Source organism: Thalassophryne amazonica, chromosome 3, assembly GCF_902500255.1.
Source record: "Thalassophryne amazonica chromosome 3, fThaAma1.1, whole genome shotgun sequence".
NCBI lineage: Eukaryota > Metazoa > Chordata > Actinopteri > Batrachoidiformes > Batrachoididae > Thalassophryne > Thalassophryne amazonica.
The window spans coordinates 88406828-88419022 of record NC_047105.1 but is presented as its reverse complement, the minus strand read 5'-3'; the positions used below and the strand labels follow the sequence as shown (position 1 = coordinate 88419022).

The 12195-nt window shown below is 42.0% G+C and overlaps 1 protein-coding gene across 1 annotated transcript in view; it reads right to left on the bottom strand.

Moving 5' to 3' along the window:
- LOC117507223 (plexin-A1-like) overlaps window positions 1-12195 on the bottom strand; it is a 570294-nt gene that overhangs the window by 31108 nt on the left and 526991 nt on the right. Inside the window, 2 exon segments of the mRNA XM_034167043.1 lie at window positions 6856-6922; window positions 11734-11990. Of these exon segments, the coding sequence (XP_034022934.1) occupies window positions 6856-6922; window positions 11734-11990 (324 nt within the window).

Genomic DNA, 12195 nt, shown 5'->3' with positions numbered 1-12195 from the left:
CCATGTAGTCTTGATCACACAGGGAGGCACACATGAGGTGAGATGCACCAGCTTGGGAATCTCACCGGCACATTGCAGACTACTTGTTCAGGTATATGTGCCTCAACCAACAGCACGCCCCAATACTGGCACGCTTAAAGAAAATTACATTTTCTATTTAACGATGCTGCACAATGCCCTCAAACATTCATCAATACAACATTACTGCTATTAAAATGCTTTTTTAAACAATTGTGGTAAGAAAATATAACAACTGCATCACTTTTTTATTATTATTAATGTATTATTACAGTGACAAGGCTAACTCTACCATCTATACTCTAAACTTTAAGCCAGCCATACACGCTACATTGCGTCTGCTCTACCTACGTTACTGAAAGTTTCACAGATGTGACACAAACGCAAAGCATACACAACATCTTGAATTTGGTCGAAATTGTAACAGTTAAGAAAATGCGGCAGAAGTGCATTGTGCACGAATGTAGCTTACGTTCATTCAGTCTGGGCTACTGTTCCAACAAATGTGTCACAATAAGACAGAATGAAGCAGCTGTTAATACTGAGAGAAAATATGCTACTTTACAAGCTTGATCTCAAATGCCTGCATCATATATTGTCTGCTTTCGCGTGCACCACTGTTCAGTGGATTTAGTTCACTTGTGGCAGGAACCTCAGGGATAGTGTCACCCTCACAGCAAACATAACAGTACACACTGTATCCTGACACACTTTATACGGAACATAAAATATTAAATTCACCCGGTACATCTTCCTCCTGTAATTCCTGAATACGTTTCCCAAAAGCACCATAAGAGCAGAAAACTATGAAGCTCAACTTCACTCTTCTTCTCCTACCTCTTCTGTGCCAAGTACATCTCCTGGTCCCTGAAAAGCAACAAAGCTGTCCCAAACAAGGCAAGGTGTCATCTCCATACCCACTCCTACATTGTCCTCAAACTGACAGAAGCCATATCCCAAAAATGTCAATGACCTGTTATAAATCCACTTATCATATACCTATAAATGATACGCCAATATGATTGGATAAAACACTAAAGAATAAGTAGCAATACACCCTTTTCGTGGACGGGTAATATTTTTCATACCACCCGAGTAATCAGCCAATCCGGACAGCGGAGCGGTGCCACGACGAAGAGGCGCGGTCAGAGGAACTGTGAAATACTGGTGAGTCACTATTAATAATTTCTTACGTGTCCAACCTTGTAGGTTGATCGTTAAAATGAAATTCGTTAGTTCTAAAAGCCATCATAATTATTTATGGGAAAACTTTCTATTTTTTTTTCTACTATGGTTTGAACTTTGAGTGTTTACACAGGAGAGAAAAGTGAGAAAATGTTAATGCCTGTTTGAGAAAAGTGTATAAAGTGTGTAGTGAGGGGTTTTACAGCCTTAAAACATCTATAATAATTGTAAAAAATAACGCTGACTACTTCGCGGATTTCGCCTATCGCGGGTTATTTTTAGAACGTAACTCCCTTTCGCGGCCTTGCAGTTTTGCGGATTTTTTTAGTGCAATTTTGCATGTTTCTTTTTTTTTTTTTAACAGCGCATTGTGTTCTGCGTCCTTATCAGGAGGGCCGGTCGGCATCACCGCGATTGCTCTCACTGCCTCCGATGCGCTTACTGAGTCTGCGGGCTCGGTAAGCGCCGCAGCGGGCCACTCACACCGCCCCCCTGTCTGCTGTGCCGAGCTGCAACACCAGGTCCAGAGACTACGCTCGCTGTTTTGATGTGCAGCGCCTGCTGCATGGTCTCAGTAACCGCAGCCGCAGAGCTCCGTGGCCATGACTTGGATTCTTTGCAGGTCCCGCATCCGTACCCCCGGAGGCAGTGAGTGAAGGGAGAGCACGCGCATTGTGTTCTGTGTGCATTTATCATTTATAGGTATATGATAAAATCGCTATCAAGTTGTTTTACCAATTAATATGGCTTTATACACCCTGAAGAAAACCATACACCCTTCGGCCTCAGGCTGTATGGTTTTCTTCAGGGTGTATAAAGCCATATTAATTGGTGAACAGCTTGATAACTGATATTATCTGCAGAAAAACACAACACGAAAATGATATTGGCAAAAAAAAAAAAATGTGGTGTTTGCATTGCCTACTGATGAGGTGTGCACCTGCGCTGAGTTTACTTAACTTGCACAGAAAAGAAAAATGCTAAAATGTATTGTCTGATTAACAGAAAACTAGCTAGCTCCTCTTGATCACTGTTCTTTTAAGACTAAATGATGCTACACTGATCAAATTCATATGTTGTCTACCTCCACCACATGATGCACATCGCTGTCTTCGTTGTTGAGATTCTGACACCTCAGCTTTAACACTGAACAAAACACTGACATTTACATGAAATTCTGAAGTACAATACTGCAGAGACGTGGTGCAATGAAGGCAAAAGAGGCGTACTGAGTCAGAAATGATACTGAACGTCACTACACAATCCCCCTGCTCTGCTGATAGGAAACTGATGGCGTTTGTATCTCTACTCACTTGTCATCAAAGCGCTCCAGCGCCACCACTGAAACTGAAACAAGCTACTTACAAAAGCTGGAATGTTCATTCCAGCAAATAAGGAACTGACAACAGAATGAAGTGCAGAGTCACTTCCTTCAAAACAGATGAAAACGGCTCAAACAGCACGAAGCCACACCCACACATCAAAACATCAGGAATGTAGAGAAAATGTTACACAGCTTTTAAATAATAATAATAGTAAATAATACTAGCAATACAATATACAACCCCAATTCCAATGAAGTTGGCATGTTGTGTAAAATGTAAATAAAAACAGAATACAATGATTTGCAAATTCTCTTCAACCTATATTCAATTGAATACACCACAAAGACAAGATATTTAATGTTCAAACTGATAAACTTCATTGTTTTTTGCAAATGTTTGCTTATTTTGAAATGGATGCCTGCAACACGTTTAAAAAAAGTTGGGACAGTGGTATGTTTACCACCGTGTTACATTTGCAAATCATTGTATTCTGCTTTGATTTACATTTTACACAACGTCCCAACTTCATTGGAACTGGGGTTGTATAAATACATTTCCACAAAATTAGAAATTTACCAATATCAGAACTGGGCAGAAAATTTGACCGTTCACCAAAATCAAATCACTTCTTCCTCTGCAGTGGCTCAATATAACCACCAGGTTTGATCAAAATCAGATCAGGCATTCTGAAGCTATTTGCTAACATACAGTCATCAGTACTTAGAAAGTATTTAGAAAGTGACAATATTTGCAAATTTCATCTCTGTACACCATCACAATGGAATTGAAATGAAACAATTAAACTCTACCTGTAGTGTAGACTTACACCAAGCAGTCATTTTGCAAATGAAGTAGCTCTGACTTGGTGAAGCATGGACTCAACTCGACCTTTCTATCAGAACCATCATCTTTTTCAACAATTTGAGCTATACAAGGTCTGTTAGAAAAGTATCCGACCTTTTTATTTTTTGCAAAAACCTGATGGATTTGAATCACGTGTGCTTGCATGAGCAAACCTTGAACCTTCGTGCGCATGCGTGAACTTTTTCACGCCTGTCGATTGCATCATTTTCTGGTAAGCAGCCTTTGTGTGGGACGTGTGCTGTGCGCTCGGCGGATTTTCATTTCAAGGAAAAAGACGGAATGACTGGAGCAGCGCCGCATCAAATTTTGCCAGAAACTGGGCGACAGCCAGGTGGAAACCATTCGGATGATTCAGACGGCTTTCTGTGACTTTTCAGTCGTGTGACTATACGATAAATTGTGGAAGAGGTGGGCATGTCACAGCATGTCCTGTGAGACTTCAACACGAAGGTGCTTTTGCGCCGCCATCAGCAGCAGCATGAATTTCACCGCCACTCTTTTCATGGCCAAATCTTCTGTCACAGTGGAATGTACTGAAAAAGGGCTGATGTCCACCTCTTCCGCAATTTTCGGATAGTCACACGACGGTCCGGCATCACCACAGCGTTCACTTTGGAAATGATCCGGTCATTTCAGCATGTTGATGGCCGACCGGAGCGTGGCTCGCTCTCCACCATTGTGCGGACGTCTAAACTACAAGCATCTTGACTGTTTCTTTTCACCTCCATTGTGGCGGAATGCAGAGGGAACTATTTTTACATCCGTCAAGGACGTAATAAAATCATCTGCGTTTATTTGTCTGTCTGTTAGCAGGATTATGTCAAAACAACTGCATGGATTTTGATGACATTTTCACCACAGATAGATATTAGGCCATGGAAGAACCCATTAAATTTTGGAGGTGATCCGGACACAGATTCTGGATCAAGATTCTCTTAATATAGGCTTTGAAGGATTACGTCAAAATTACTTCACGGATTTTGATGATATTTTGAACACAGATACATATTAGGCCATGGAAGACTCCATTAAGCTTGGAGGTGATCTGAATCGGGATTCTGGATCAAGATTTCACTTTATATACACTTTAAAGGATTACATTAAAACTACATTGCGGATTCTCAGCAAAGTTGTACCACAGATAGATATTAGGGCATGGAAGACTCCACCAAATTTTGGAGGTGATCCGGACCCAGATTCAGGATCAAGATACCCTTAATAAATGCTTTGAAGGATTACATCAAAACTATTTCATGGATTTTGATGAAATTTTGAACAGAGATACATATTAGGCCATGGAAGACTCCATTAAATTTTGGAAGTGATCTGGATCCGGATCAAGTTTCATTTTATACAGTCTTTGAAGGAATATGTCAAAACCACTTCAAGGATTTTCACCAAATTCGAACCACAGATAGATATTATGGCATGGAAGACTCCATTAAATTTTGGAGGTGATCGGGGTCCGAAATGGCGGATGTCAGAAATCTCTGTTTGCTCTTGTTTTTTAAAGTGTCACTGTCCAACTATGTATGGATCTGACCAAGAAGACTAAACGGTAACACCTCGGACAGCTTTGCTAATAATGTCTTTACCAGCCACAACGATAATCAGATCAGTATAATAGACCATCCCTACGGCCAACATATTAGTTCCCATTTTTTTCCCAACAATGCAGTGTAAGAGAAAACATGGCAACCCAGAACATGGTAATTGATTAAAAGTGTGTGTTCCCCATTTCTTTCCCCTTTGGTAAGCAAAGGCTTTTGGTTTTATTCCTCAATGACTTGACCCTTTACACGGCTCTGTTCACAATTGGCTGAATCTTGAAAATTATTCAAACCTCTATTATGACACCTTGACACTTGCATGCATTTAACCCCCGTACTGCTGCCCAATTCGTCAAGCCAGTGCAACCTGCTTTGTCCCGCTGGATGTTGCGCTTTGTGCCACTGGACGCTGCGCTTTGTGCCACTGGACGCTGCATTATATAAAATAATTATTTTGTAGCGGATTAATGATTTGCTGTCAGCGCTTGGCTGAAGAAAACACCTCTCATTGCTCTCAGAATCACAGAAGAATTTTCTACAGCTGCAGCTGTTCTCGTGCACTTCATGACGTGGAGAATGCATTTAGAATTATCTCAAAGGTAATTATAATATTCATATTGTAATGGCTTGGTAAAACATTGCTTTCGTCATAATAGTTCAGATGAGCTGCACTGTGATGCGGTGCGCTGATGCATTGACTTCCAGCGACACACAGTGTTTCTGAATAGCTTGCACAATGTTTATGTGTAGTTCACAAAATTAATGCATGCCAGAGATTTTGAACATTTCAAAATTTTCTTTGCACACTTGCATGAAGTCACGGACAGTTTACAATGAGTTTACTCTCTGGCACGGCAGATTGGGTACCAGTGCAGGGCTCAAATTTGTGCAAGTGTCAAGGTACCTTTACTCTCTAACGTTGCTGTTAGAACATTTCTGGTTCAGTACTAGCTTTCTTAATCCACCAATTCCCTCCTCTGCCTTTCTCTGTTCCTTTTTGACACCTCTGTTATCTTTCCTCTTTTCCGATGTTGTTTCCTTCCATCACTCTACAATTGCTTGTTCCACTGTTGTTCTTGTCTTGTCTCAGGTTATTTAAAAAGACAGCAAACATTACACACGGCGGGGCAAAAACAACGCCCTTCCTCTGTCTCTGAGTTAAACTCAGACTGTCACAAATCACACTCGTGCACACTGACACACAAACACACGGCGGCTAACAGGGACCCCTGGGGGCTTGGCTGGTGTGTTGTCCAGCAGAATGGCTGCCCTGGCAGGGATTTAAGGCCCCGCTTCTAACTGATTAGCTGCAGCAAGGTTTGAATTGAGAACATCTGTGTGTGGATGGAGGAATTTAGCAGAATTTAAGCTTCAGTAATGCTCTCTGATTCCATATCAGAGGAAGGTAAATTCAGAGAGAGAACATACAGAGAGACAGATGGAGAAATGAAAGCAAGCATTTGTGTAAGATCTGTGGCTTTTTCTTTTGCTTAGCCCATAAGCTCTGAAGGGGATATAAACGTGTGCGCGCACACACACACACACACACACACACACACACACACACACACACACACACACACACACACACACACACACACACACACACACACACACACACACACACACACACACAACACAAGGACAGGTTATTGCGCTAGATGACGGTGATCATAACAACGTGGACTTTTGTGCCTGAGCAGTGCTTCAAACTGCACATTCTCCTCGATTTGAAGAATTTAGCAGATGAAAGTCAGACGTAAGGGATAGGTAGCCTGCAGCATTGGCCTTATCTATATGTTGCAGCTGTGCGTGTGTGTTAGTGAAGCATTTTCCTATTCTCAAAAACCAGCAGTATTAGCATTGCAACAAACGTGTCTACCGCTGCTGTTGCACGCGTGACAGAGTTTTACCTTCAGGAACTTGTAAAGCAAGAAGGTGAACCAGTTGGTAAGCATCTTCTCAGCTACAGATTCCGTCCTGGGATAGATAGAGATAGAGAGAGATAAAAAGACAAAAGAGAAAGTGGAGAGGAGAGGAATGTGACAGAAGAAGAAAATAAGAGAATGACAGTAAGAGGACAGAAATGAGAAGGAATAAAAAAAAAAAAAAAGAAAAATCTTGTTTTCATCACTGACTACTAAGCACAACACAAATCTATGGAAAACAACAGGAGGTTGTGGAAACATGTCAAATTGCTCCCCCCAAACTTCAACAAGCACCCCACCACAGAAAAGGCCCTGTATGACATAAACAAATACTTTCACTATGAGGGGACAAGGCATTTACGACATGTTCACACATCAAAGCGAACGTATTATCAGTCGTCATGTGGTTAGCGCTCAATCATCAAAGACTTTATCCTTTGCTATCGTTCCCTTCCTCCCCGACCGTGTCACACACAAACAAATTAACTTGGTAAAACACCCCTCCACTTCTACCGCTGCTCCATCCCCCATCACTTTACTTCTTCCAAGCAAACCCACTCATCTTCATTAAAAATACAGCAATTAGTATAATTCACTAGCATCTCTCGTTAATCACAAACATGCCATATAATGAAGGGAACCTCTGCACGTGCACGCTCTCGCGAAGACACGCATCAACACCGGTGAAAGAAAGTAGAGCAATTAAAAGGCACTGTAATTAACAGACTTATTGCATCTAATTTCTTAAACAGCTGAAAGGGAATCCAGTGCTAAGGGTATGTGAAGAAGAGAAAAAAAAAAGAGAGAGAGAGAGAGAGAGAGGATTTCTCCCACTCGGTCATCATCTGCGAGATTTACATCCTCACTTTCACTCAAAAAACAAGAAGACTGATTCATTTGACATTTTGTTTTATCTCAAATGAACAGATGATGCAGAAGAGCCACCTGACATCTGAAGTCTTCTCCGCAGTTAGTGGGTCATCTAATTGGGACGCATGTTCCCGTTTTCCTTCTTTAAACTTCTTTCATTTGTCTTTAGTACCAGGATCATGATTACTGCTTTTATGATAAAAAAATATTTGAAAAATAAGAAGGAAAAAAAAGTCACACACACCAGCTGATCATCACTGAAATCACTTGCTGAGGTGAGTGGTAGCAAGGAAAACTTGCACTGTTTTGGCCCTTTATGGCACACTATTGGCCAACCCTGCTCGAGGGTGTTTTTCACAGGTTTGTGCTTGACGTCCGAATGTTTTGTTGTTTTTTTCCGTACCACAGCTGCCAAGAACCTTCAGTGGACAAATGTGAGGCAGCAAATGTGGAGAGAGAACATCCTTTTGGGCATGTCTGGACTTGTCTGTGAGATATGCAACATTTCATTTAAAACTCTGACGCAGCACCTCTCAACACAAACTCTTCAGGAATGTAAAGGAAGGAGGGCATCTCTCTGGCTTACATTGTCTTCATCGAACCAGATGTACCCTGTGCGAACGGCACTGTAGGGGACGGAAACCAACATGGGAACAGACTGAAATCTATGTAGAACCCTAAAAATAAAGATGTCTAAAGTCATTCTATTGCTGTAGAAAGAACAAAAAATAGGGTGAACCATCTTTAATAGTTGCTGAGCTTATTAACACCAGCTCCTGAGGCTGGCGTAGTTAGCAGGGACAGCGTGTTGTGACCGTACACCACGAGAGGGGAATGAGAATGGCTTCACACAGGCACTGTGGCTTAAAGTCATTTATATGATTAGATTTTTAATTAAATATCTCTCTGAGGAGGAGGAGAGGAAAAAAATGTAGCTTTTTTTTATCATTTAATGTGTAATTCCAATTTATTTGGAGACAGGCCATTTCTCTAATTGTCTTTCTTTAATACATGTATCTTTTCTGGAATAGCTGTCTGCACCAACTTGTTTTCTCTCTCTCCTACATATATACTCTTAAATGTTTTGCACCTTTCTTATTCCACCCTTTTCTCCATCCATAAATGATTTGCCACCTACAGTGAATCTAGCAAGTACTCACAGCTCTTCACTTTTACCACATTTTATGTTAAAACCTTATTCAAAAATGTATGAAATCTATTATTTTCCTCAACATTCTACACACAATAATGACAATGTGAAAAAGTTAAATTGTGAAAAAGATAAATTGTTAAAATGTTAAAAATTAAATTAGCAAATTTATTAAAAAAAAACAAACCTAAGAAATCACAAGGTCCCACAGTGCACGTCAGAGCACAAACCAAGCATGAAGTCAAAGGAATTGTCTGTAGACCTCAGAGACAGGATTGTCTCAAGGCACAAATCTGGAGAAGGGTACAGAAATATTTCTGCTGCTTTGAAGGTCCCAATGAGCACAGTGGCCTCCATCATTCGTAAACGGAGGAAATTTGGATCCACCAGGACTCTTCCTAGAGCTGGCTGCCCATCTAAACTGAGCGATCGGGGGAGAAGGGCCTTAGTCAGGGAGGTGACCAAGAACCGATGGTCACGAGAACCTCCTAGAAGGACAACCATCTCTGCAACAATCCACCAATCAGGCCTATATGGTAGAGTGGCCAGATGGAAGCCACTCCTGAGTAAAAGGCACATGGCAGCCCACCTGGAGTTTGCCAAAAGGCACTTGAAGGACTCTCAGACCATGAGAAACAAAATCCTCTGGTCTAATGAGACAAGGATTAAACTCTTTGGTGTGAATGCCAGGCATCATGTTTAGAGGAAACCATGCACCATCCCTACAGCGAAGCATGGTGGTGGCAGTAACATGCCGTGAGGATGTTTTTCAGCAGCAGGAACTGGGAGACTAGTCAGGATTGAGGGAAAGATGAATGCAGCAAAGTACAGAGACATCATGGATGAAAACCTGCTCTTGACCTCAGACTGGGGCGACGGTTCATCTTTCAGCAGGACAATGACCTTAAGCACACAGCCAAGATATCAAAGGAGTGGCTTCAAGACAACTCTGTGAATGTCCTTGAGTGGCCCAGGCAGACCTCAGACCTGAATCCGACTGAACATGTCTGGAGAAATCTGAACACGGCTGGGCACTGACACTCCCCATCCAACCTGATGGAGCTTGAGAGGTGCTGCAAAGAGGTATGGGCAAAACTGGCCAAAGATGGGTGCGCCAAGCTTATGGCATCATATTCAGTAAGACTTTAGGTTGTAATTACTGCCAAAGATACTGTACATCAACAAATATTGAGCAAATGATGTGAAGACTTATGTACACGTGATTTCTTAGCGAAAAAAAAATCATGTTGTCATTATGGGGTTCTACAAGTAGAATTTTGAGGGGAAAAAATGAATTTACTACATTTTGGAATAAGGCTGTAACATAACAAATTGTGGAAAAAGTGAAGCGCTGTGAATAGTTTCCGGACGCACTGTAACAATTTGTGTCAGTACCCAAGTCAACCTGCATACATTCTGACCTCTCTTTTCCTCAATTACCATATCAAGGCCCTTCATTTGCTCCATCCACCATCTTTCATTATGTACATCTTCTGCAGTTCTTGCACCTCTCATTCTTTCACTGCCCTTTGACCTCAGAGTTCTACTGTACACATTGCCCTTGCTCCCTCATGGTCGACTTTCACATTGCACTCCCTCAATGCCTCATAATTTTACATCTGTCGACTTCATTCATTCACTCATACATTCTATTTGCATGTGTGAGAGACAGAGCGAAGGCATGCCATCCATCTTACTGCCTCTCTGTTGGCAGTGTGTGAGCTCAGGAGGGTAATCCTCTCTGACAAGGACAGGTTTAAGAGATGAAGAGGAAGAAAAGCCACTCTCCCTGTCTCCTGCCTTCCTGTTGTGTAATTCCAGCTGCACAACAAAAAAAAAACTCAGATCTCCATGTGTACTTCTTTCTACTTTCTGTATACAGTGGTCCCTCATTTATCGCGGGAGTTACATTCTAAAAATAACCCGCGATAAGCGAAATCCGCGAAGTAGTCAGCGCTATTTTTTGCAATTATTATAGATGTTTTAAGGCTGTAAAACCCCTCACTACACATTTTATACACTTTTCTCAAACAGGCATTAACATTTTCTCACTTTTCTCTCCTGTGTAAACACTGTTTTTTTTCTTCTGGGCAAGAAGATTATAAACAGACACACGCAGAACTATCCCTTCGCTCACTGCCTCCAGGGATACGGATGCTGGACCCGCAAAGAATCCAAGTCCTCTCTCGGTGGCCACGGAACGCTCCGGCTGCGGTCAACATCCACATCAAAACAGTGAGTGTAGTCTCTGGACCTGTTGACCGATTTGGCGCAGCTCCGCACAGCAGACAAGACGGCGGTGTGAGTGGCCCGGTGCTGTGTTTACCGAGCCCGCAGACTCAGTAAGTGCATCGGAGGCAGTGAGAGCAATTGCGGTGATGCTGACCAGTGTCGCGACCGGCCCGCCTGATAAGGATGCAGAACACAATGCGCTGTAAAAAAAAAAAAAAAAAAAAGCATGCAAAATTGCACAAAAAAATCTGCGAAACTGCGAGGCCACGAAAGCTGAACCGCGTTATAGCGAGGGACCACTGTACTTGCCATTTTAGTACCAATACCATAATGAATCTAAGTACTCAGCTTCAGCCACTGCTCTGGGTGCAGCAAATCTTTATCTTTATATAACAGTGGACATAAGGGAGACTTAACAGTGAACATTCACAGCTAAGAAAACATGTTTTTCTGTATGCACGGACCATTTGCCCCCTATCTGACAGATACCACACTCTTGAGCGTGTTGATTGTACAACATCACAAATGCACACAAAAGAATGCCAAAACATGAACTATCTATGCATGTAGCCATGTTGTGTCCAAGTCAGATCAGCTGTTCTGTTTCATACCTCCTGAGTAGCAGTTTTGGATGGTTCTTGCTCTCCAGGTTTTTGTCTATGAGGTCAGACAGGAGTTGTTTTAGGACGCCTGTAGCATACTCCATCTCACCCTGCAGTGCTGTCATGATGAGGGAGGCCACGTTGCCTCGGTCTCGCATGGAGAAGGACCGCTGCGCCTCCAGTGTGCGGATGAAAGTCAGTAAGAAATGCTTTTTGGTCAGGAGCTGGCCAAAGAAAGTCAGCGCCTTCTCCACGTTAGCAGGGACCTAGAGGGAAGGGACAGAGGTGATGACCATGAGGGAAAAGGAGGTATCAAAAACAAAAACAAAAAGGAAGGTAGGGATGTTTGGATGCATGAGGGGAAAGCAGATATTGTTGGCAGATGCAATACAAAGGAAAGAAGGAAGGAAGAATAAAAAGTATTCCAAGTAAAAACAGAAAATGGCAGAAATTTTTTAAAGGACAGAGAAT